A 28,000-nucleotide genomic window follows, 5' to 3' on the forward strand; every position below is an offset into this window, starting at 1 on the left:
CAAATTTTAAGTAAGATCCTTGACCCCGTAAAACTGTAAACAAAAAACAATGTTCACATAAAAAAATCTCACATATTTAAAGATAATTTGCGTCTGTTGTCAGGAATTATAAATTTTCTAGGTAATGCATTGCTACGGTCAGACTAAGGTAAGTGTCAGGAAAAAGATGTTTTTTCTTTCTTACTTTCAGTTTCAGTTTTGAAAGATTACATTTTACAACATTTTTAGCATCAGCCAACGGTGTTCCCTTGGGGCCATTGCAGTTTCGCGTTGTTGTCCTAAAGGGCGAAATCGCGAAAACACGATATTTTTAAGCAAAAAGGCGATTGATGCGAAAACACAATGCTATCCCGGCACAACCAGTTTTCAATCGCTTAACAAGTTTTCTGTGCAGTTTTGTACAAATGCAAGTCCAGATCTTTGGTTTATTGTCTAACACTTTCTGTCAGCATAAGTGCTATAAAAGCATACCATTTAAGTTTCAAGTTTCTAACTGATCGAATCCCTGGCAGGATGATTTTGAAAGCCATCAGTAGGAAGTCATGCTGAAAATTTACAACCTAAATTCAACCGCAGGTGGTATTTTCCTTCCAGCAAAATGAAAAAGCACTAAACTTTTACTGTAGTTTCATGACAACATTGCAAACATAATACACCCAAAATTCAAGTCTGGCAACAAACACTAAAACCAACATGGCAAATCAATATACTGTAGGTACACTTGCCTAAATTGGCACCTAAATTACAGGGGGTAGGGTAAAGTAAATGGCAGCCAAAAGTTAGTGCATTATCTAAAGAACTATATCATGTGCTCAGTTACTCCAGAGAACCAGGGTGTCACATCTGCTACATTGATAGCTGTCACATATGACGATGTATTATATAATTGCTAAGCTTTTGACACTCCAAATATTTCAAATTGCTTAGAAAATGAAGAAAACTGTTGCAAGGACAGGCATCATGATTGCATTGTCAAAATAATTAAATAATAGTATGCTTCACAATTCTGGCAGTAAGCATGTGTTAAGCAATAAACATTTACTTATGATTTAGTGCAAAAGATATATAAATACTGATATTGGCTTAAGCAAGAATAGGTAGTAGACTAGGAAAGACGCAGGTTTTTTAGTAATAAAAAAAACCTCATGAAAACATAGTACTGCTACATAAATGGAATTTATATAATTTTCTAAGTACCAAAACTGAAGGAGAATAGGTTCATAACATGTTCTGTCTCTGCTGTAAACAGAGAAACAATCACAACTGATAAATTTGGCTTGTAAAGATTTTTATCATACAAAGTCCTAGGCGGTTGAAAATAGGTTGTGTTTGAAAATAGGTTGTGTGGGGATATATCGCGAAAACACAAAGCAGAAAGTATTGCGTTTTCGCGCTGTTAATATTGTGTTTTCGCCCTCGATCTGCCATCGTCTTTTTGTGTTTTCGCCTTCGTAACAAGTAGGGCGAAATCGCGAAAACACAATATTGATAGCGCAAAAACACGATATTTTTGTATCGTGTTTTCGCGATCTTCTATTGTGTTTTCGCCATCTCAACTGCAAAGGCAAAAGCGCGAAAACACGATGTTTTAATATTGTAATTTCGGTTGGACTTGCGCAAATGGTTGCAAGACATTTTGAGAGACCGTACATTCTACCCTGATACATTTCAGCCCCAACTCCTTGGACATTTCGACCCCTCCTTGCACATTTCAACCCCAATCTAATCCTTTTTTCGACCCCTATTCTTTGATATGCATGGAGGTTAAAATATATAGCAGTGTAGTTATTAATCCATTTTAGAGTTAATTGATAAAGATAATATGTATAATAACATGTAATAGAATGATGAAATCGGGATTGAGTCGATCTTTTCTTTTTGAAGGTGATACAGGTTTTGATTTTTTTTAATAAAAAGATAACTGTTATTCAATATTATCCGTGAATATGCTTGCTCGCCTGTCTACCTTTTCATCAGTCAAATAAGGTAGAACTTGCTAAGACTTTATTGAATGTGTTTTTACATGAACTCTGTTTTATAATTAGAAGGCAGTCTGAAGGATATACTTACATACCAGTTTACAAGTATTTTATTTAGAGCAGGGAAATGTCTCTAAATGTATTCCTTTTTTATAAGAGAATATATTATATATAAATACTGTGTGAATCTAGGCGATGCTCTTGTTGAAAAACATGCACTAAGTGTATAAAACGGCAATGTTTAGTCGCTGATGCACTTAGAAAATGGTAACATACTAATACAGTAGAATAACAAATCAAATTATCAACTTAAAGATGTCATCGTCAAAATCTCAAGTGAAGCCGCCCCCCCCTCCCGAAAATAATTACATTCATTTGGATTGGTGAGAAACACAATGGCACACTTTTACATTGTTGTGAATTAAAGTCATACCGCTTCTCAAATAGCTACAAGGTCAGAAAAAGAAACTGGTAAAGTTCTGCATGGCGGGTGTCAGTTATGAGTTTCCATATGGCGCTATAGTCAGAAAAATGCTTGCATTCAGATTTACAACAATATAAAACTTGTTTCATTTACATTTTCACATCACTGGTAGAAATAAAATAACCACCCAAATCGCATCAATAGTTTATTTGCAAAAAAACAACAACAAAAAACATAAATTGCACGTCAGCTTGAGTTTCGTGATCAGTTGAAAATAAGCCCAGTGTCATAAAATGCTCTCTCTATATTTTATCCATATATGGTGTGTCATTTTGTCTGTCACAGTCTATCTGTCTGTCTATATATATGTACGTTGGTATGTCATTTACTACAGGTGGAACCTGCGATAGATTGTCCTTGAAATGAAAAAATATCTTGTAACAACTAGCGGGAGCTAAAAGAAGCAATTTCAGATTGGGGTAGATGTTGTTTATTATATGCATGACGATATACTATGTACAAGTCTTTAATAAAATTCTGTCGAGCATTATTTAAAGGTTTGGACCAAAGAAGTTCCATATAAGAGAAGTTAAAAAAACAACAACAACATCATTTTCAAATTTAAAATGTGTTGGTGTGTATATAATGAGAGAGTATCCAAACATTCTGAAAAGAAATGGTAAAAGCGTGTATATGTCTTTGTATATTTTATGTGATTACTTTTTCAGTGAAAACACATTTGAAATAGGACTACCTAATTGTTTTATTGTTCCTGTTTTATTGGTAAAACATTTGTGAAAATTTGGTATCCTTCTTCTCAGCCTTTTCGGAAAAAAAATGACCGAAAGGATTGTGAATGTGATTTTAAGATAAATATGTATTCAAGTTCATTCTATTCATTATTTATTTGATTGTTGTTGGCGTAGTCCTACCTAGTTCAATCTATTGCTAATCAATCATAAGTGCAGCAAAATTTGAATTTTGAGACACATTTTCAATTCCAAGACAAGGCCCGTGTACCGTTGTAAAATTGCATTGTTTTATAAATAAGTGACTTTAATTCAGTTAAAAGTCCAGATCTTATTTGGAAAGATGTCGGGGTACTGGCAGAGTTATTTTGTTTTTGTAATGTTTGAATGAAATTATTACATTTGAATATGCAAATGAACAATTTTAAGCATGGTTCTACATAAACTAGTTCTGCATAATTTTATAAACCGAAAGTAATGTCAGAAGTAACTTCATTGTTCTGGATAACATAAAATATAGCCTAGACTCGTCATACAGTATGATCGAAAATCTATGTATGAATTATTGGTGTTCATGTGTATAATAAATGAAATTGTCTAAAAATGTAATTGTTAAAATTAATGTTGACAAATTTATGAAATAATTCCAATAATAATGACAGAATTTTTAGACATATATCATAATATCTAAAAAAGCACATAGAAATATACATTTTAGTTGGCTATATATTCCAGTTTATATGTACATAATTCAAAACGGTGATGAGAAGTTTTAATAAAATCTGCAAAGTAGAAAGTTTTCTGTTTGCAAAAATGTTATGGAATATCTTGTGTTTTACTTTGTTTACGTACTTCATGTTACAATTTTCTCTGAAAAGGTCACATGTCCTACTGAACAGAACATCTTTAAAAATACATACCTGTCAAGACACGCGTGTGTCACACGCATTTCGGCCCTAGATCACGCTCACACGCCTACTGTTCAAGGTCAGACGCATTTTAAAGAAATAAAGCAATCAATTGTTTTTTCGTAGAAAATTATTGAATGAAACATGCGAGGCGACGTTGACACGGTGTTTTCATACCGTATAATACAGCTTTTACATTCATCAGTGCAACGTGTTATTTCTAACGCATGAATAAACGTCACAAAAAGTAAACATGGAGGGAGACTATTCAAAACCAGATCTATTTTGTGTTAAAAATGTAAATTTTCCATGTGAGGGCGTTTCCGCCTTTTACGGATCACCGCCCTCCAGACCCCCACAAGGGACAACCTTCCCTTCAAACCCCGATCACACTCGTGGCTTTTGTGGAGCCTTGACAGCTATGAAAATACTTCAACTAGTTTGGCTATAAATGTATATGCGCATTTTAATACCAAATAAATAATATGTTATGTTACATTTGTGACTGAAAAAGTGAGTGTATCTATTGCGGATACGAAAAAAAACAAAAACAAAAAAACTCCAAATATCCTAAGATCGCGTCTCTCGAAATGTCTTGCAAGCGTTTGAAGGCGAAATTACGATATTAAAACATCGTGTATTCGCCTTTGCAGTTGAGAGGGCGAAAACAAGATACATGATCGCGAAAACGCGATATTTTTGTATCGTGATATTTTCGCTATCAATATCGTGTTTTCGCCCTACTTGTCACGAAAACACGAAAAGACAATGGCAGATCGAGGGTGAAATCGCGAAAACACGATATTAACAGCGCGAAAACGCGATATTTTTTGCATCGTGTTTTCGCGTCAAAGTGTTGCGTTTTTGCGTGAAAATATCGTGTTTTCGTGATTTCGCCCTTAGAACAAAAACGCGAAACTGCGATGGCCCCAACAGAACACCGTATCAGCCTGATGATAGGACACACCTTTCATTTTTAAAAGCTGAAGATGATGAAGTATCAAGCCGTTGGTAACAGGATATATACATACAGTCCAAGTTCTAGCTACATTAAGAAGTAGTCCAACCAATTTGACTGATCCTAGGAAATATTGAGATATTTTTTCTTATGGGCAATATATCCCTACTCGAAAGACCAAAATAGTTGAAGCAATTTCATCGGTCATCACTGCCGATGCTTCACATGCTATAGGTTTAAATGCTGATCATTTCACGTATTGGCCATAAATTTAAATAGGAAGTGTCTAGCTGCCAGTAACCAGACGCCTAGCCTGCAAATTCTTAAGATATACACATTTAACCCTTTGTCATGTATTTGCAGAATATATTTTAAATATTTGTTTTCTCAGAAACTATATTCCAAGTGATTGCAAAGTATTTGCATCAGACTTTCGCAAACAGTCTGCAAAACGTATCACACTGAAGCAAAGGGTTTGCAAATAAACACTTAGATAAATTACAGACTGCAAAGGTTTTGCAAATAAATACTTTATTAAATTAGCAGACAGCAAGGCATCTGCAAATAAACACTTAGCTCATTTACTTCACAAAGGTATTGCAAATAAACACTTTGTACAGAAATGAAAGAGCAAAGCATTTGCAAATAGTTAACATAGATGAACTTGCTTTCCTGGCAGGCTCTAGGTACAGGAAGTAATTAACCATTCTGTTTTCTGATTGGTCTATATTCAAATAGCAGGATTTTTGAAAATATTGTTAGGAAATGTTTACACATCAGTTAGTAGAAATATTTTGGTGATGCAAACTTGTGTTAAACAGATTATTTATATAATATTCTAATTACTTTTTCTGGATATAAACTTTGTTGAATAAGGATAATGCAATACCATGTTGTTAAGCAATATGACTTCCAAGAACCAGAGGATATTGCAGCATGTAGAAAGGTAATGTTAATGATAGTTATATAAAACATTTTTTACTCAAGCAATTGTTAAAACTTACAAGTATTACATGATGTTAGTTATTGTTACTGAATGATCACTGAAATGATTGACTTTTAATATTTATTTAAACTGCAAAATTTTAATGGTTTTGTGAATTTACATCTGTTTTTCAGATATTAAAAAAATTCTTTTCTTTGAACCTCAGAAATTCATTTTATGCTGTTTGTTACGTATTTGCGAATACTTCGCATATTATTTGCATGCAAGTTGCAAATACTTTGCTATCACTTTGCGATTACTTTGCTATCACTTTGCGATTTATTTGCCAAAGTTTCAGCTGCGAATTGTAAATTGTTTGCGAAGTATTTGCATTCTGTGTGCGTTGTGTATATTTGCAAAAGCTTTGCAGAATAGTTGCACGTTTCGTTCCATTTCTACTCGTCTGCGGAATATATTCAGCAATCATGTGCTGCAACTGTTCTGCAAAGGTTATGGCAAATATTTGGCAAAGGTAAAAAGTATATTCTGCAAAGGCCCTGTTTTTGCATGGGAATTATATTGATACTCATCTGCAAACCACAAAATTTTGAGTGAATACATACTAAAGATTGACCCTAAGTGTTTCATAGTTTAAAGGCATTCAGATGTTGATGTGCTGAGACTTATTTTGACAAATAGAAGTTACTGCAAACATAATTCATTACATTCGAAGGCTTGGTACATAAGAAAACCGTAGAGGATTATAAAGCTACGCGTCAGGATACCAGACCGCTAGAATGCAGGATGATTGCCTGTGGTCAGTAGATGACCTCTACTGATTTTGGGATAAGTAGGTCAAATATCAAGGTTACATTGACTTTTACACTGAAAACGATAACTGAAGAGTGCTGTGGCACACAAACCTTCAACGTAGTTGGCAGATGATTCCTATCATTTCGAGGCCAGTTGTTCATAGGTTGTGGGCAAGGGTCATCATACTCATGGTGACCTTGATCTTAACCTGGAAATTGGTTTCCATCAATAACTGAAGAACAATAGCTAGTGTCTGTGTCAGACTCAAAGGCTGTCTGTCTGTCTGTTGACCATGGGGTTCCTATTGATAACTGAAGAATGCTTTGGCCTTCAGGTGTCAGACTTCTTAGGATGATTGCCTGTGGTCAGTAGATAATACCTGTTGTTTTTGGGGTCAGTTGGTCAAAGGACAAAGGTCATAGTGATCACAGGAGGCCATCATGTTGGGCATGCATGTTTTACAAACACATTCAGTTATGCACAGAAATTCACTGCCTATCCTTTTTTAGCTCATCTGATTTTTTGAAAAAAAAAAATGGTGAGTTATTGTCATCACTTGATCGGCGTCGGTGTTGCCTGGTTAAGTTTTATGTTTAGGTCAGCTTTTCTCCTAAACTATCAAAGCTATTGCTTTGAAACTTGTAACACTTGTTCGCCATCATAAGGTGACCCTGTACAGCAAGAAACATAACTCCATCCTGCTTTTTGCAAGATTTATGGCCCCTTTTGTACTTAGAAAATATCAGATTTCTTGGTTAATTTTATGTTTTGGTCAACTTTTCTCCTAAACTATCAAAGCTATTGCTTTGAAACTTGCAAAACTTGTTCACCATCATAAGCTGACCCTGTACATCAAGAAACATAACTCTATCCTGCTTTTTGCAAGAACTATTGCCCCTTTTGGACTTAGAAAATCTGTTTTCTTGGTTAAGTTTTATGTTTAGGCCAGCTTTTCTCCTAAACTATCAAAGCTATTGCTTTAAAACTTGCAACATTTATTCACCATCATAAGCTGACTCTGTACAGCAAGAAACATAACTCCATCCTGCTTTTTGCAAGATTTATGGCCCCTTTTGGACTTAGAAAATATCAGATTTCTTGGTTAAGTTTTATGTTTAGGTCAACTTTTTCTCTTAAACTATCAAAGCTATTGCTTTGAAACTTGCAACACTTGTTCACCATCATAAGCTGACCCTGTACAGCAAGAAACATAACTCCATCCTGCTTTTTGCAATAATGATTGCCCCTTTTGGACTTAGAAAATCAGTTTTCTTGGTTGAGTATTATGTTTAAGTCAGCTTTCCTCATAATCTATCAAAGCTATTGCTTTAAAACTTGCAACAGTTTTTCACCATCATAAACGGACGCTGTACATCAAGAAACATAACTCTATCCTGCTTTTTGCAAGAATGATGGCCCTTTTTAGACTTAGAAAATCATGGGTAGGACAATATTTCTAATATACAAAAAAATCAGATGAGCGTCAGCACCCGCAAGGCGGTGCTCTTGTTTAAAGATATAATTATGTAAAAAGCTCATAAATACCTATAAATGATTAAATAAGACTTCTATTTCAAAAGACATTGTTGATTTTTTTTAATGTTTAAAAGTAGATTTTTGCACATTATGCATTGATTTATTCTACATCTTTTGGTTTGGTGACCTCTGTACGAAGTACATCATCATAAAATATTCCATATAAGTTAGTTAATTCATTTACATAAAACAGACATAGGGAATTTTATCCTGTTTAACCTTTACCCTGCTAAATTTCTAAAATGGACTATTCATCATTCAATTTGGACAGTACCATTTATCATTTGAAGGGGTGTTCAATGAAAATTTACTGACTGAGAAAACAGTGTAGACCATGATGATGATGATTTATTGTCAGACTGCACGATGCACCTATATTATATTCATCCTAGCAATTTATGAAGGAGGACTGATTATACACAGGGTGATTGAAGGTTTCTGCTTTTTAAAATGATGTCTGGCCCAGTGTTTTCTGTGATAGATCGTGAGTCAGGTAGATGAACTTATTGTCAAAATAGACTACATTGTATTTCACTTGATGTCTGTTTCATTTATACAAACCGATTCCTGATTTTACCTGTGCTCCTGTGCATGCACACAGGCTGGTGGTTTTGACTTGAATGAAATTACATGACAAGAACATTTATTAAAAAAATTAATAATTTTTGGTATTTTTTTAATGTTTAGTTATGTTAGTCTAGGCAGCAATTCTGATTAAATTTATAAAGAATGGCATAAAATTGCCTAATATAATCATTCTTTGGTATTTGCTTCTCTATACATAGAAATGAAAGAATTGTTAAGCTATTTTTAAGTGGATTTGGTTAGCTGTAAATATAATTTACTTATAAATGGCAGGAGGCACTTGACTATTCTGTGCAAGTAAAGATGTAAGAAAGTCAAATATATAGGCAAGTGATATTTGTTTGAAACATCACTTAATTAAAATGAGTTTGAAAGGAGTACATAGGATGTACAAAAGAAAAGCCCCAAACAAACATAAAAAACGGCCATACAATTTCAAAAGTTAATAACCAGGTATAAAATAATTTGCATTATTATTCAACTTTACAATATTACACACTGTATTAGATCAATTGCAAACATCATATGAAACAGACAGAGCTAATACAAAACATAACTGAGCCAATATGAGAAAAACAGGGCCAATACGAAAAAACAGGGCCAATACGGAATTCAAGCATTTTGATTGGTTCAAAAGAGAGGGCCAATACGGAGAAGCCACTTCCGTTTGATTTTTAATGACGCCATTTTGTTTTACATCAGAGTTATAGATTACATTTTTTTTTCACATTTTGATAAAAAAAAGTCATCCAACATGTTTGAATTTAATAACCAAGTATGACTGAGCGGGATGTACGTCTTCGGAGATTACAAGGGTACTTTCGCTTATTCGGTATTGTGTAAAATGCAAGTGTTTCCTGTCAGAAATTCTAGCAGTTGTCAAGGAAAATAATAAGAAAATATGGAAACTCAGATTAATTAAAAGGATGAGACTTATCTTTAACAGACATTTTGATAGTGTGGACTATTTGTGCAATGATAAATAGCGATTCAAGTGCTGGAAAGTGGATGAATAAATTGGCGAACAAGAGTGTCAGTTGTGAACTGCAAACAATTTCGGATAAGAATTAAACGAGGCATGGGACTATATAATATGTGCTTGATTGGTTGTATTATCTTGATCAACACATATGTGTATAATTTTGTGTCTCGTTGCTTGCAGCCTAAAAGGAAACGACTTTTAAAGCAGTTTTTATCACAGTTCAAATGGTTTGGTACTCGCTAAAGAAAATAAATAGGAATTCCAAAAAATAAGGTATGTTCTAGTTACTCTTGATTTTGTCGCATTAAAAGTATCTTTCAAAATTATTCTCAAGTACCTACATACAACTCATTCTGTTTTACTGGCGAAAATGATCATGATTTCTAAAATACGTCTAAACTGTAAACAACTTGTCAAAGAATGACACGATTATTCACCTGAACGTGCATAGCTGTCATAAGGTAACTCACAGAGTTCTTATACTGTTACCGCCAACAGCTGAAAGTTGAATAATAATATTATCATTAATCAAGCGATTTCATATTGGCCTAGTTATTTGTCCTCGGGCAGTCGTATTGGCCCGAGGCCTATGGCCTCGGGCCAATACGACTACCCTTGGACAAATAACAAGGCCAATATGAAATTGCTTGATTAATAACATTATATTATTTTACATATGAGATATATTTACATTTCTCATCTAATCAGAATTGCATCACATGAAGCAAGAAAATCTCACTTTCAGCAATATAAGTTCTTTCCAGATTACCACATATTTTGTCCTTTTGTGTTAAAAAAACCCACAAAAAAATTGGACTTCAAAATTCATTTTAAAAAAAGCCCTCTGTAAAAATACTTGACTGTCGGGATATATTCTTTGAAGGAAGGTTCATATTAATTGAAATTTAAAGATGAGAGTCAACTTTGGCAGTTGTTTTTAATGCAAAGTAGTGTAATTAAAAATGTCTGTGTCAGGCTGTGGTGATTAGGAATCAGTTTATATAATAAATACATATGCTAAGATTTTCATGCTTTGTGTGACATTTCTAATTGTACCCCCCCCCCCCCCCCCCCCCCCCGACAACAAAGTTGTAAGGGGGGGTATACTGGTTTCAGGTTGTCCGTCTGTCTGTCCGTAGACGCAATCTTGTGCGCACCATCTCTCCTTATCCCCTTGACACAATTTAATGAAACTTCACACAAGTGATCAGTACCAACAGTAGTTGTGCATGGGGCATGTTAGGTTCTTTTAGAAAAAAAATTTGCAGAGTTATGGGACTTTGTTTTTTTTGTTACTATACTATATACATAGACACAATCTTGTGCGCACCATCTCTCCTCATCCCCTTGACACAATTTAATGAAACTTCACACAAGTGATCAGTACCAACAGTAGTTGTGCATGGGGCATGTTAGGTTCTTTTAGAAAAAAAATTTGCAGAGTTATGGGACTTTGTTTTTTTGTTACTATACTATATACATAGACACAATCTTGTGCGCACCATCTCTCCGCATCCCCTTGACACAATTTAATGAAACTTCACACAAGCGATCAGTACCAACAGTAGTTGTGCATGGGGCATGTTAGGTTCTTTTAGAAAAAAAATTTGCAGAGTTATGGGACTTTGTTTTTTTGTTACTATACTATATACATAGACACAATCTTGTGCGCACCATCTCTCCTCATCTCCTTGACACAATTTAATGAAACTTTACACAAGTGATCAGTAACAACAGTAGTTGTGCATGGGGCATGTAAGGTTTTTTCAGAAAAACATTTTGCAGAGTTATGGGACTTTGTTTTTTTTGTTACTATACTATAAACATAGACACAATCTTGTGCGCACCATCTCTCCTCATCCCCTTGACATAATTTAATGAAACTTCACACAAGTGATCAGTAACAACAGTAGTTGTGCATGGGGCATGTTAGGTTCTTTCAGCGACAAAAATTGCAGAGTTATGGGACTTTGTTTCTTGTTAACATACTATGTACATACAGTCTGCATATGCAATCTTGTGCGTGCCTAATCTACCAAACCCTTGCACACAATTTAATGAAACTTAACACAAGTGATCAGTAACAACCCTAGTTGTGCATGGTGCATGTTACATTCTTTTAGATAAATATTCTGTATAGTTATGGGACTTTGTTTTTTGTTACTATACTGTATACATACAGTCTATATATATACAGTCCACATAATTATGCAATCTTGTGTGCGTCAAATTGCAATGTACTGTGTCAGTACATTCATCACCTTTAGTGATAGCTCTAGTTTAGATTAGACACTATTTAAAGGCAATGCAAGTATTATTTTCAGAATATTATGAGCTGTTTTCTTTGGAAATTCTATTTGTGAATCAAGTGTATGTATCCTTTGCAAAATTGACGTTTTCTTCAATTTTAATAGAGGTTAACATTACTTGTGTATCAATTACCAGGTATGCGAAAGATAAAATTTATTCTTTATTCTGGTGACCCAGGATTTTGCAGTGTAATTTGTTTTTACCAATTTTCTATATCAGTGCCTTTAATACATTCTCTTCTTTATTAATCAGTCAGGGGTGTAACTGTTTTAAGTTATGTAACCTTTTTGAGTTACTTTTTCAAGCATTTTATAACCTGTATTAGTTATAAAATATAGTTTAACTCGGGTAAGTTATTCAAAAAAAGTCTTTTTGCAGTTCTCACAAAGTGACCTTTAAAGTGCAATTAGTAGCAAACTGTGGTTAATCAAATTCTCTTTTAGTCTGATCATGACCTGATAAGCATAATGGGATGTTTAGAGTTTAATAGTTTTAAAACTTCTGTGTAAAACTTTATCAGCCTTGCATAAAAAATTTTACTGCATAGCTGGAAAGAAAAAAGTTCAAGGATTCAGGAAATAATTGCATTAGTCTCATTCAGAGTGAGGAATTGGCACAGGAGGGCTTTGTAATATTTCATGATAACTGAAACAAGTTATGAAAGTATAAGCAATAACTCAAATGGGTTATAAACTGCGATAACTTGAAACAGTTACACCCCTGACTGTTAATTATAACAAATACCTGGTGTATTGTATTTACATTTAAATAGTCTTGATGATCAGGTTGATTGATGCATTTTCAGAGTTATTTGCCTTTCAATGTTCTTTTTGTTTCTGTACTACTTGTACATTTTTATCAGATTTCTTTCAAAATATGTTCTGCACATGCTTAAAAATTTCTCTACTGTACACGATGAGATTTTTTGCAGCTGATGTAATATAAATGTTTCATTACAACTTGAACTTTATTGTATTTCCCCAAGATCTACTCTACAGTCTAATAATGTATATATGCTGAGACTTTTGGTTGTAGTTTTTGTTATTTTGTAATAGTTTGTTAGCTGTAAGCCACTTGTCCCTGTCAGTGCCTTTATATAACCCCAGTTCAATGTTTGGTTGTATATCACACAACTTCAAAGACTCTAGAAAGTTAGTAATGAAGATTTAGTGTATTGTGGATCTTGGTTATGTCATGTCATATTTTTGCCTGCAGTAATAAAATTACTGTGACAAGGTAATAAATCTCCTACTGAGTGAAGACACAAAGGTCATCATTATAGATATTGAACTTTGGGAAGTAAATGGTAGTTTTCTTTTCATGTTTAGTTGTAAAAGTAATTGACTGAATTCGGAGCTTTAAGTAATGTGAATTCGGAGCTTTAAGTAATGGGTGAATAGAATTTCTTACTGAAGTTTGCTTTTTTTGCTCACAAATAGGTACTTGTGTTGGTAATTCAGAGAAAGTGGAAAAGTTAAAATGGATTTTTCCATAAATTATATCAAATATTTTTTCCACTGAATTTTTTTTAAAGAAATAAAGCAAAGGTTCAGACTGAGCAGTTAGAATACATGGTGTAGGAAGATGGTAAGCTCGCTAGTCCATATTATAAACAAGTTAAATTGTAATGCTGTGAGCTAGTTTATTCTATGAGTGCAAAAAGGCATGCTGAAATATCAAAACTTTGTCCCTCTTTACCTAATATAGACCAGGTAAATTCCACCAAATGTCTCCTGTACTTAAACGTTGTCAAACTGATGTGTAGTGTAAAATCAAATTTATGTAATGGCTTTATTTCACTCTGAGAATGTGAAACATGTGGATAGAAATATTAATTTATAATTACCATATATTTTATATCCTTTCTTTCAGAATCTGTGATACTTTTTCTTAAGATGAGTACATCCGGGGCTTCCAGTGTACCTAGTGCACAGCCTGTCATGATAACTACCTCAGAGATTCTTTCTGTACCCCCTATACAGCCGACTCTAGGAGTGAAACTGGTCAGTGCGGGGTTGGGAGGATGTATAGCAGAACTGATTACCTTACCTCTAGATACAGCCAAGGTTAGGCTACAGGTATGTAATCTATGAAATACTTAAAATTACCGGTACATGTTACATTTCCTAAGACTTAAATAGCTTCTATACGTAACATTTTCTTGTGCATTGCCATTTGTAGTACCTCTAGAGAATAATTGAGACAAACAGCCACATTTACCAAATTATTCTATGGGCTAAAATAAAAACATGCATGTCTTCTGGGAACTGCAACCAGATCTGGAAATAACGTCATCAATATGGTGACCAATTGTGAAAATTTTGTTGTTGATTTGTGTTTCAAGAAATCAGTGGAGTTTCAGATATCCGGTCATGATCATGATCTGCACTGATCACAAAGGCAAAATCACTTGCCGCCAGTAGTTAGACATGAAGTTGACATAAATTACTAGTGGCACTAGAGCTTATATTAGCTGAAACAAAAGATAAAAGGTAAGGCGTAGATTTCCCGGAAGCACAGAGCACTCAAAACACAGCCATTGTAAGAGCCATGCATTGCAAAGCAGGCCCACAACAAAGGTTTAGCTATTACACAAAAGTATTGTAGACGGGTTGCTTTAGAAATCCGACAACAAATACATTACAAATATATGTAAAATATGATTGTCATTCAGTATACTCTATTTTCAATTACAGTGCTAAGAAAATTAGTTATATTGCTTGAAAATAGCCTTATTTACTGATTTCCAAGCTATCAGCATGGTTTTATAATATGTATTTTGGTTTCTAGGTTAGAAATGTAAAATGTGAAAGCTGGGCTAAGTCCATGAGACTTCTGGTGAATGGAGATTTTGTCAGCTTAAAATCTCTTCCAACAAAGGCTCCGGGTATGGTACGAACCATGAATATGATTATCAACTATGAAGGTCCAAAGGCTTTGTACTCTGGGCTGGTTCCAGGCTTACAAAGACAAATGTGTTTTGCTTCTATCAGAATTGGTTGCTATGACGATATGAAGTCTCGTTACCAAAGTCTGTTTGGCAATGGTAAGTGCACCTGTTTCATAAATTTTTTTAATGTACCATTTTAGTTTAGGTTTAACTGTTTGCATCTAACTGTATTTGTTGATTCTTTTTTTCAAATTAGTAAATACTGCTTAATTGATATGAAGTAATATTGAAAATTTAGAAATGTAAATCTTGCAAATGTATTCTCAAATTCTTAATTTAACTTAGCTACATGTATGTTTATCTCTATTTAATCTTCAAATGTATTATTATCCCCCGACAAAAGTCGGAGGGATATAGTTCTGGCGTCTGTCAGTTCGTCCTTCCGGACGTCTTTCCGGAATATTTAAATAAAACTTCATATACATGTTCACCACTATGAGTTTATGCGGTCAGTTTGCCCAAGTAACACCAGGCCCTTAGAAGTTTGTAGTGTTAACTATATAGGGTACTATAAATATGGCAATTTCTGCATCATAACTTTTGATATATTTGACCTAGAACTATGAAACTTAAACAGAATTTAGATCACCATAATGTGGTTTTGCACACACAATTTTGTTCAGATTTCTTTTGTAACTTCAGAGTTATTGCCCTTTAATTGTATAAAACTCAACATATTTGTACATAACAAACTTACCATTTGGTAAAATTTCATTAAATTTCTTTCATTCTTTTCCATGAGCATTTATTATAAACATGTGAAGTTGTGTACCCACACTTGGTCACCCCCTCACCTTGGGCACAATCCTCCCCCTCTGGACCCCTCCCCCCCCCCCCCAAAAAAATATTTTAGATTTTTTTCAAACAAACTTCATATACGTGTCCACCACTATGAGGTTATAGGGCCCGTCAAGTTTCAGTCAGATTGCCCTAGCAACACCAGAGTTATGGCCCTGAGAAGTTTCTAGTGTTAACTATATAGGGTACTATAAATATGGCAATTTCTGCATAATGACTTCTGATATATTTGAATTTGAACTATGGAACTTAAACAGAATTTAGAAAACCATAATGTGGTTGTGCACACACAATATCTTTCAGATTTCTTTTGTAACTTCAGAGTTATTGCCGTTTAATTGTATAAAAATCCACATATTTGTACGTAACAAACTCAATACCATGAATATATATCAACATGCAAGTTGTACCATTCCCCCACCTCGCTCCTCCACACAGTCATGCCCACCACCGATCATCATATCGTGCATCCTCTGCCCCCCACCCCCCCCCCCCCCCCACCCTTGCCCCAATTTTTTTTTTCATTTTTAATTTTCCGTCAGTAGTTATAATCAACATGTGAAGTTTTGTTTCCTCACCCGTTCACACACACCGGCCCCCCTCAAAAAATATATATATAAACATATATATATATACATATATATATATTTCCATTCCTTTTTTTTTAAAATAAATGTTCAAACCTTCAACATGTTAAGTTGTAACTGCACCAACCTTGCCCCCAGCCATGTTCAAGATACCTTACTTGATTGTGTTCTCTTAAGGACATCTGTTCTTTTAAGTTCAAATGTACATGTTAAACAGCAACACTTGGTGCCAAACCACTCAAAGACAATATTTTGTTCCAGTTAAACTTCAAGCTCACATTTCAATAACTGCATTTAATTTCAAAAGCAAAGCTTTAAGCATTACAGTAAACATATTCCATTCAAAATAATTTCTTTATTCAGGATCAATGTATCATACATTTATTATGTACTCTTTAATTAAACATTTGTTTTCTATTAAATTGATTTTGACTAATGAAATTATTTGCTTCTTAGTAACATCCTTAAGTTTTTGCCAGATATATTTTTAGCTCACCTGTCACAAAGTGACAAGGTGAGCTTTTGTGATCGCGCGGTGTCCGTCGTCCATCGTGCGTGCGTGCGTCCGTCCGTAAACTTTTGCTTGTGACCACTCTAGAGGTCACATTTTTCATTGGATCTTTATGAAAGTTGGTCAGAATGTTCATCTTGATGATATCTAGGTCAGGTTCGAAACTTGGTCACGTGCCTTCAAAAACTAGGTCAGTAGGTCTAAAAATAGAAAAACCTTGTGACCTCTCTAGAGGCCATATATTTCACAAAATCTTCATGAAAATTGGTCAGAATGTTCCCCTTGATGATATCTAGATCAAGTTCGAAACTGGGTAACGTGCCATCAAAAACTAGGTCAGTAGGTCTAAAAATAGAAAAACCTTGTGACCTCTCTAGAGGCCATATATTTCACAAGATCTTCATGAAAATTGGTCAGAACGTTCACCTTGATGATATCTAGTTCAAGTTCGAAACTGGGTCACGTGCCATCAAAAACTAGGTCAGTAGGTCAAATAATAGAAAAACCTTGTGACCTCTCTAAAGGCCATATTTTTCATGGGATCTGTATGAAAGTTGGTCTGAATGTTCATCTTGATGATATCTAGGTCAGCTTCGAAACTGGGTCACGTGCGGTCAAAAACTAGGTTAGTAGGTCTAAAAATAGAAAAACCTTGTGACCTCTCTAGAGGCCATATATTTCATGAGATCTTCATGAAAATTGGTCAGAACGTTCACCTTGATGATATCAAGGTCAAGTTCGAAACTGGGTCACGTGCCGTCAAAAACTAGGTCAGTAGGTAAAATAATAGAAAAACCTTGTGACCTTTCTAAAGGCCATATTTTTCATGGGATCTGTATGAAAGTTGGTCTGAATGTTCATCTTGATGATATCTAGGTCAAGTTCGAAACTGGGTCACATGCGGTCAAAAACTAGGTCAGTAGGTCTAAAAATAGAAAAACCTTGTGACCTCTCTAGAGGCCATATATTTCATGAGATCTTCATGAAAATTGGTCAGAATGTTCATCTTGATGATATCTAGGTCAAGTTTGAAAGTGGGTCATGTGTCTTCAAAAACTAGGTCAGTAGGTCAAATAATAGAAAACCCTTGTGACCTCTCTAGAGGCCATATTTTTCATGGGATCTGTATGAAAGTTGGTCTGAATGTTCATCTTGATGATATCTAGGTCAAGTTTGAAAGTGGATCACGTGCCATCAAAAACTAGGTCAGTAGGTCAAATAATAGAAAAACCTTGTGACCTCTCTAGAGGCCATATTTTTCATGGGATCTGTATGAAAATGGTCTGAATGTTCATCTTGATGATGTCTAGGTCAAGTTCGAAACAGGGTCATGTGCGGACAAAAACTAGGTCAGCAGGTCTAAAAATAGAAAAACCTTGTGACCTCTCTAGAGGCCATACTTGTGAATGGATTTCCATTAAAATTGGTCAGAATGTTCACCTTGATGATATCTAGGTCAAGTTTGAAACTGGGTCACGTGCCTTAAAAAACTAGGTCAGTAGGTCAAATAATAAAAAAACCTTGTGACCTTTCTAGAGGCCATATTTTTCATGGGATCCGTATGAAAGTTGGTCTGAATGTTCATCTTGACGATATCTAGGTCAAGTTTGAAACTGGGTCAACTGCGGTCAAAAACTAGGTCAGTAGATCTAAAATTATTAAAATCTTTTGACCTCTCTAAAGGCCATATTTTTCAATGGATCTTCATGAAAATTGATCTGAATGTTCACCTTGATGATATCTAGGTCAGTTTCGAAACTGGGTCACATGCAGTCAAAAACTAGGCCAGTAGATATAAAAATAGAAAAACCTTGTGACCTCTCTAGAGGCCATATTTTTCATGAGATCTTCATGAAAATTAGTGAGAATGTTCACCTTGATGATATCTAGGTAAAGTTCAAAACAGGGTCAGGTACCTTCGAAAACTAGGTCAATAGATCAAATAATAGAAAAACCTTGTGACCTCTGTAGAGACCATATTTTTCAATGGATCTTTATGAAAATTGGTCAGAATTTTTATCTTGATAATATCTAGGTCAAGTTCAAAACTGGGTCACATGAGCTAAAAAACTAGGTCACTATGTCAAATAATGACGTCATACTCAAAACTGGGTCATGTGGGAAGAGGTTAGCGATTCAGGACCATCATGGTCCTCTTGTTTTGCCATTCCTCACCACAAACCCATTCGGTGGGGGATACCAATTCATCGAATTTGCTTGTTGAATAATTATGATGTGCTTCAGTTTGCTTTGATGCTATTTTTAGATGCAGATTCATCCCCAAGTGTATTCATTAGAATCCTGTCAGGTCTAACCACTGGTGCTTTATGTGTAACTGTTGCTCAACCAACTGATGTTGTTAAAATCCGAATGCAGGCTTCAGGTGCCATCGGTCATCATGCATATACCAAAGTGTTCAAAGCGTATTCTCAGATAGCAAGAACAGAGGGTATACGAGGACTTTGGAAAGGTAAAAATTATTCTGGATACACAATGAATGTGATAGTTAGAAATAAATTTCAGGATGTGACAAAATTTTAAAATAACAAATTGTCAGGAATTCGCAGAACATTAGGTTCTAAATCACTCAGATCAGAGTAAATGGCACTTTGATGCCAGATGTATTTGGCTGCAGAGAAGCTTGGAAACAGAGGTAGTTTGAAAACAGAAAACACACACAAGAAGTATGCAGAGAAATGTATTATCAAGTATACCATTCCTTTGGATTGTGTAAATTATTTTATTTCTGCATTTATGCTTCAAATCCAGTTTTACACTTGTACTGTTGTGATCACCCTGTGTATGTTGTCAGTGTTTGTTATTTACACCCCAGAAGCCATATTTTTATTCATTTACAGCTTAATCTACATTTATGTAACTATGATATCTAGTCAGTATATTAAGAATATCTTCATAAAAGCCATGTCAGATTTTAGACTGGGTCATATCAGCTTTTAGACTGGGTCATCTTGGGTAAAGAACAAGGCCGCAAGGTCAAATCAAGAGAAAGCCTTGTTTAAAACACTGTAGAGGACATAGTTTCTAACTGATCTGTATTGAACATTGTCAGAATGTTTGTCTTTGTAAAATCTCCGTTGAAGTGGAAGCTGGGTCAGCTGGTTTCAAAAACCAGGTCACAAGGTCAGATCATAGAAAAAACCATATCAACTCAGAAAATGCTCTATTTCTTACTTTACTTTTATTTTGAATTAAAAACCTTGTCAGAAATTTTGTCTACATGTAATCTTAGGTCAGATACAAAACTGGATCATCTGGGGTCACTAGGTCAGATCATCGAAAAATGTTGTGAACACTCTGGAATGCTCACTGTCACATTAGAGGCATTTTCTATGTTTGTCTGATTGAAATCAATGGTAATTATGAAACTGAGTCACCTTGGCATAAAATCTAAATCTCTAGGTCAAATATTAGCAAAAAAAAAACAACAAAAAAACAGAGAAAGATTTAAGGAAGAAATCACATAATATTTGAATGGATGTATTTTTCTTGTCCATCTCGTTAAATTGTACTAAATATAATGGTTTCCTTTCCTAAAGCAGTGTATCATGACCTACATTAAAGGTCAAATGGTCAGATGAGCAATTGACAGCCATCATGTCCATAAAATCGTCACTTAGGATAGTTAAAATGAATTTTATTAATCCACTTTGTCTTTTGTATGTGAAGTTTTTAACAAATGGAAATGCCAGTTTTGCACAATTTATTTATGCTGATATTTTAAATGTAGCATTGAGAAACAGTATGACGTGTGTCTTGTAATTACAGGTTATATTCCAAATGTAGCCAGGAACAGTATTATGAATGTCTCTGAACTGGTCACATATGATATGATCAAAGAGGAAGTATTAAGGTACAAACTGTTTGAGGACAATCTAAAGTGTCATATAGCCTGTGGGTTTGGTTCCGGATTTGTTGCCACGATTATAGCGTCGCCTATTGATGTAGTGAAGACACGCTACATGAGTTCATTTGTTGGACAGTATACTGGAGTTATTGACTGCTTGGTGCAGATGATCAAAGAAAATGGTCTACGTTCTTTATATAAAGGGTAAATATCCATAACTGATTTTATTACTTAAAGACAAACATGGCAGTTTCAGTTCTTATTGTATGTACTTGCAAAAAATCCCAACTGACAAAATAGTCTTTGAGAAGACTTAAAGTTATTATAAATAGAGCAGCCAAAGAAATTTCTTGTTAGCTAGATTGTGAAGAATGTTTAAAGTTTATCTAGGGGGTATATGGTTTCAGGTTGTCTATCTGTCTATCTGTCTGTCTGTCTGTTTGTACATACAATCTTGTGCGCACCAACTCACCTTATCCCATTGACACAGTTTAATGAAACTTCACACAAGTGATCAGTACCAACCCTAGTTGTGCATGTGGCATGTTAGGTTCTTTCAGAAAAAAAAATTGTAGATTTATGGGACTTTCTTTTTTGTTACTATACTATATACATAGAGTCTGTCCAGAAAAAAAAATTGATTTATGGGACTTTGTTTTTTGTTACTATACTATATACATAGAGTCTGTATATGCAATCTTGTGCGTGCCTAATCTCCTGAACCCATGCACACAATTGAATGAAACTTCACACAAGTGATCAGTAGTAACCCTAGTTGTGCATGGTGCATGTTAGGTTCTTTCAAAAAATAATTCTGCACAGTTATGGGACTTTGTTTTTTATTAATATATGATATATATAGAGTCTGCATACACAAGCTTGTGGGCACCTAGTCTCCCGAACCCTTGCACACAATTGAATGAAACTTCACACAGGTGATCAGTAGTAACCCTAGTTGTGCATGGTGCATGTTAGGTTCTTTCAAAAAATAATTCTGCACAGTTATGGGACTTTGTTTTTTATTAATATATGATATATATAGAGTCTGCATACGCAAGCTTGTGGGCGCCTAGTCTCCCGAACCCTTGCACACAATTGAATGAAACTTCACACAGGTGATCAGTACTAACCATAGTTGTGCATAGTGCATGTTACGTTGTTTTAGATTAATATTCTGCAGAGTTATAATGGGACTTCGTGTTTTGTTACTATGCTATATATACATAGAGTCTGCATATACAATCTTGTGCGCGCCAAATCTTCGGAACCATTTCACACAATTTAATGAAACTTCAAGTGATCAGTACCAACCTTACTTGTGCATGGTGCATGTTAGGTTCTTTCAGAAAAATATTCTGCAGAGTTATGGGACTTTGTTTTTGTTACTATAATATGTACATAAAGTCTATATATGTACATAAAGTCTATATACATATAGTCCACATAATTATGCAATCTTGTGTGCGTCAAATTGCATTGTACAGTGTCAGTGCATGGGGGTTGGGGGTACATTCATTTTCAGTGAACACCCCTTCGAATAATAAATGGTACTGCCCAAAGTGAATGATGGACCAATCCATTTCAGAAATTTAGCAGGCTGAAGATTTAGGTATGTTCATGATATCATTGGAATTTGAACCCGCAATACCTATCTTGCTAATCCAACACTTAAATCATAATACTACAACAGGGTGAGCTTTTGTGATCACATTTTGTCCATTGTTCGTCTGTCGTCTCGCCGTCCTTCACAATTTCTTGTGAACAAGATAGAGATCACACTTTGCAATCAGTTTTAATCAGACTTGCACACAACTTGTATTGGCATAATATCTCGTTCCTTTTGCAAACTTACCAGATCCCATCATGGGTTCCAGAGTTATGGCCCCTTAAAGGGCCAAAATTTGCTATTTTTAACTTTTGAACACAATAGAGACCACATTTTGCAATCAGCTTTAATCAAACTTGCACACAACTTGTATTGGCGTAATATCTTGTTTCCTTTCGAAAACTGGCCAGATCCCATCATGAGTTCTGGAATTATGGCCCCTTAAAGGGTCAAAATTTGCTATTTTTGGCTTGTGAACACGATACAATTGGTTTTAATTAAACTTGCACACAACTTGTATTGGCATATCTTGGTTCCTTTCAAAAACTGACCAGGTCACATCTGTCGTTAACCCCAGTCCCGCGGTTAAATGTTCGACGAGGACCTTAATTGTGGTTGTTTGCAATGTTCTTATTGCTTGAGTTTTGGTAAATTCTTCAGGATGACCGACACCACTGGCTTAATTAATTCAAGGAAAAGCCAGATTCCTTATAAAGCCACTTTTTGGGCTATTTTAAAGTAAATATAATGCCAAGTGCTGCAATAATAAGTTTAGTTATTATAACACCACTTAGATTATAAATTGGGAAAGTCAACACATTATGTAGAATTAAATGAAAACACAAGAGTAAGTCCAGTTTTATAAATCTATTAAATCTAAAGTCATATAGCTCTCATAACCGCACATTCACAACTGCAAAGATATAAATTATGTCAACTATAAAACTTCTACAGTTAATATATTACACCAATTGAAATATTAAGATATATGTCAATATTATCAGAAAATTCCACAACTACATGTATTCCAAATAAATTCAGTAATTTTCTCAAGCAAATAAACTCCAAATTTATAATTATTCCCCAATAAAAATAAAGTCCAAAGTTCCTAAAATTGGCTCCAAATTGCCAATAATTTCCTAACTAAGAGAAGTGTTTAATCCAAAAGTGTAAACTAGAAGAGCCAAAAAAGAACTGATAAGCCCATATTTATAGAGAAGCACCAAAGATGCTGCAATCTGATTGGTCAATGACATTTTCCCAAATATGTAAAACTTTTCTCACTAAATGCAAGAAATAGAATAAATGTCATCAAAAGACAATTACATAAACACAAACTAGAAGAAAAACTACACCTTATCAGTTTATTTCAAATTGCAAAAAATGATTTAAAAGTACTTAAATCAAGTGTCAAAGGATTGACACACAAATTCTCCCAAATATATCCAATATGGCCACTAAAATCAGTCTTCACATCTAAGGGCCATTTTTAAAGGATTACAACAGAACAAGGCTTCTAAAAAATCTATAAAATTTCATATAACTAAAAATTAATATCCTTGACATGACAGTAAAGTTTCAGACCTGAACAATATCTCTAAATATTTTTAATAAATATTTTCATTGGTCAGCTCTAGTCACATAAGAAATTGACTAGCAAAAATGTAAACAGAGTAGATTTTTCAAGATTACTTTAAAGCTACATAATGTCATGTCCTCAAACTTTACATAAATATTAAGACATATATTTACAATATATTGAAAGTGGAAATACCATGGCAAAATATAAAATATGTATTTAGGAGCATTTAATGGTTTCTGCTGATAAACTTTCTCGAAGTCAGGAGTTTTTTAGGTATATTTTTGGGAATAACTCGACCAATATTTACTCAACAAGGGTCAAACTTTCAGCAAAGCTCTGTCATAATGTATTCTTTAATGTACGGTAAAAGAACATGGTAACTAAAACTATTTATTTAGATATTTACAAAAAGCAAAATATTTCTGAGCCAAAACCCAGGTTTACCACACATCATTGGTTCCAGAGTTATGGCCCCTTAAAGGGCCAAAATGGGCCAAAATGTGCTATTTTGGCTTTTGCAGCCATATAGAGACTTCATTTATGGTTTGATTTGATACAAACTTGCAAAATATCTTTAACAACAATAACTCTTGGATTCCATGATGAATCTGTCAGATCCATTCATAGATTCCTGAGTTACGACCCCTGATTGACCCCTGAAAGAGCCAAAATTTGTTGATTTTTACCTTGTGAACACAATAGAAGTGACATTTTATATGTGATTTTAACCAAAATTACACACAATTTAAGTCACCATAAGATCTCAGTTCCTTTTGAAAACTGGCTAGATTCCTTCATGAGTTCTAGAGTTATATTTTCTATTTTGGCCCTTTCAGTCATATAGAGGTTTCATTTTTGCTTTGATTTGATACAAACTTGCACAGAATGTTTATCTTGATGATCTCTAGGCCTGGATTGAAACTAGGTCCTGCCAGGTCAAAAACTAGGTCATCAGGTTAAATCAAAGGAAAAGCTTGTTAACAACCTAGAGGCCACATTTACGACCCTATCTTCATGAAACTTGGTCAGAATGTTTATCTTGATGATTCCTAGACCAAGTTCGAAACTGGGTCAAAAACTAGGGCACCCGGTCAAATAAAAGGAAAAGCTTATTAACACTTGAGGCCACATTTATGACCCAATCTTTATGAACCTCTGTCAGAATGTTTATCTTGATGATTCCTAGGCCAAGTTTGAAACTGGTTTATGTGGGACCAAAAACTAGGTCATCCGCTCAAATCAAAGGAAAAGCTTGTTAACACTCTATGGGCAATATTTATGACCCTTTCTTCATGAAACTTGGTATGAATGTTTTTCTTGATGATTCCCATGACAAGTTCGAAACTTGGTCATGTGGGGTCAAAAACTAGGTCACTACTCAGATCATAGGAAAAGCTTGTTCACACTGGAGAGGCCACATCTGTGACTATCTTCATGAAACTTGGTTAGAATGTTTATCTTGATGATTCTAAGGCCAAGTTTAACAGGCGAGTGATATAGGGTCATCATGACCCTCTTGTTTTGATATACATGCACATGATGAATTTTCCTTGTGTGTTTTCAGAGTTGTGCCATCTTTTATGAGGATTGGTTCCTGGAATATTGTTATGTTTGTTTGTTATGAAGAAATCAAAAAACTGTTACACCAGGAAAACCATGAGACATACCAGTCAGTTCAGGAGAAAATAGCCGCCCAGGAGGAATAAGAAGTCTCACCTACCGCAAGTATTTACTCAACACAAGGTATTGTCAGTTCAGTTAAAAATAGCTGCACTAGAGGAGTAACAGACCTTGATTACCTGGTCCAGAAGTATTTGCTTGGCACCAAGTGAAAAATGTATAAGTTTTAGTGTACCACTGAAGGAAGACATTTTTAAAATGTTTAAAGTTTGATAGACTGTATACATGTATGTATATAGTATACTGCTGCTAAATTGTAGTACACTGCCATAGTTTATCAGTTGAATGGAATCATTTCATGGATTTCAGTGTCACACTGCTAGATTCATGTTAAGGATGTACGAGCGTTTTTTTTTCTTCAGGATATCTGCCATTTTGAAAAATGTTTCTTTGAATATTGCTTTCTAACAAAAGTTTTGCCAAAAATTTGTGCTAAATAATAAAAATATGGCTAATAATGTACCATTTAACCAAATATATTCTTTTTGCGAAAAAAATTTTTCACCCTTATTTTTGGCTGGCATTTGCCTGAAATTGAAGTAAGATTTACAATGGGGTAGGGGTAGGTAATTTCAAATATCTATTAAAGTAGATCAGGTTTGGTTTTGATATTTTCCTGACTGATACATATAATGTAAAGCTATAATTGAAATAAAAGTTTTCAAGTTGGTGCTTTATATTATCTAGAAAATATAAATTGAAACAAAAAGAACAAAAAAGCAAAAAGGATCAAAATTCACCAGTTTTAAACAGTTTTTTCGTATAAATCTCTTAGATGCACGGTGACCCCCAACTTTTTTTCTTTCCATTTTGAAGCATTTTTGTGTGTCATTAAAGCTGCAAAATATTTTGAAAATCTTGCGGTCAGAATTTTTTTGTAGATCTAAATATGTTTTTCCCATTGAAAATAAAGTGGGTGGGGTAATTATGTCAACATGTAAAAATGAAATAGATTTGTTAATAACATTTATGCTTATATAATACTGACATCACCTTGTATTCATATTAACCTGTAAGACTTGAAATCTCTATAATATGTTTTATAAAGTACCACCATTTTTCCAATTTTACAAAATTTCAGAAATGCTTCAACAATGGGTGAAGAAAATGCCCTTTAAAATTAAAACGTGTTCGGTGACCTGGTTTTTTTCTTCTCTTGTTTGTCTTGGAAACTAATGTTCTTCAAGCTCACAGAGTATGAAAAAATTCTTAACGTTAGAAAAAATTTGTTCCTACATCCTTAAGGTGATATGGTGAATTTTAGAAACTTCTTTTTTGAACAAACATCTAATCTGTGAGATATCATGACTATTTTATTTCTTGTTATTTGTTTATTGATATTTGAGCCGTGCCATGAGAAAACCAACATAGTGGGTATGCGACCAGCATGGATCCCGACCAGCCTGCGCATCCGCGCAGTCTGGTCAGGCTCCATGCTGTTCGCTTTTAAAGCCTATTGGAATTGGAGAAACTATTAGCGAACAGCATGGATCCTGACCAGACTGCGCGGATGCGCAGGCTGGTCTGGATCCATGCTGGTCGCATACACACTATGTTGGTTTTCCCATGGCACGGCTCATTTTGTTCTTGGTGTTATGATACTTTGAGAAATGGTCAGAATATTGTAAAGAAATAATGGAATGTTACATAAACCTTGGACAAATGTGAAGTGACATAAAGCACAAAACTACTAAAATGAAAAAAAAAAGAAGTAAAAAAGACACGCCAAGATTAAATGTTAATTTGCTTTCTGATAAAAGTACAGGTTCTTATTTTAATTTAAAATAATATTAAATTTAGTTGTAAAAATCACATAGTTGTGTGTTTCCAATAAAAATACTGTTTCTGATTTTGATATAAATTATCCTTTAATTCAATAAAAAAAATCCCATTTGTTATGTCGTTCCAATAAAAATACAGGTGTGCTTTTCAAAATTTTGGTGGCAGATTTTGAAAGATTTTTGTCTTTGAACGTCCTTTTGTTAGCTCAACTATTCGGAGAATAGGGGGGCTATACTACTTGCCCCGGCGTCGGCGTCGGCGTGACCCTTCTTGGTTAAAGTTTTTTGGCAACCTTTGTTTTTCTGTCATATCTTTCTTACTATTGCTTATATCTTACTATAACTTCACATAAACATTGTCCAGTATACAAACAATGTATGTGATTGGGCTGAGCCCATTATGCCCAAGGTCAAGGTCACCAAGCTGTTATACTTAGGTTATTTTTAAGGTTAAAGTTTTTCGCCAACCTT

At 34.5% G+C, this 28,000-nt stretch overlaps 1 protein-coding gene across 1 annotated transcript; it reads left to right on the top strand.

The window, feature by feature from the left end:
* LOC123551823 (mitochondrial uncoupling protein 3-like) lies at nucleotides 1-27,130 on the top strand. The gene is made up of 6 exons (XM_045341032.2): nucleotides 1-148; nucleotides 14,042-14,247; nucleotides 14,960-15,215; nucleotides 19,282-19,485; nucleotides 20,802-21,084; nucleotides 25,633-27,130. The coding sequence occupies exons 2-6, from the start codon at nucleotides 14,065-14,067 to the stop codon at nucleotides 25,772-25,774; spliced, it is 1,068 nt and encodes a 355-aa protein (XP_045196967.2). The 5' UTR covers nucleotides 1-148; nucleotides 14,042-14,064; the 3' UTR covers nucleotides 25,775-27,130.
* Nucleotides 27,131-28,000: the final 870 nt, after the last annotated feature.

The sequence above is a fragment of the Mercenaria mercenaria genome, chromosome 4, assembly GCF_021730395.1.
Source record: "Mercenaria mercenaria strain notata chromosome 4, MADL_Memer_1, whole genome shotgun sequence".
NCBI lineage: Eukaryota > Metazoa > Mollusca > Bivalvia > Venerida > Veneridae > Mercenaria > Mercenaria mercenaria.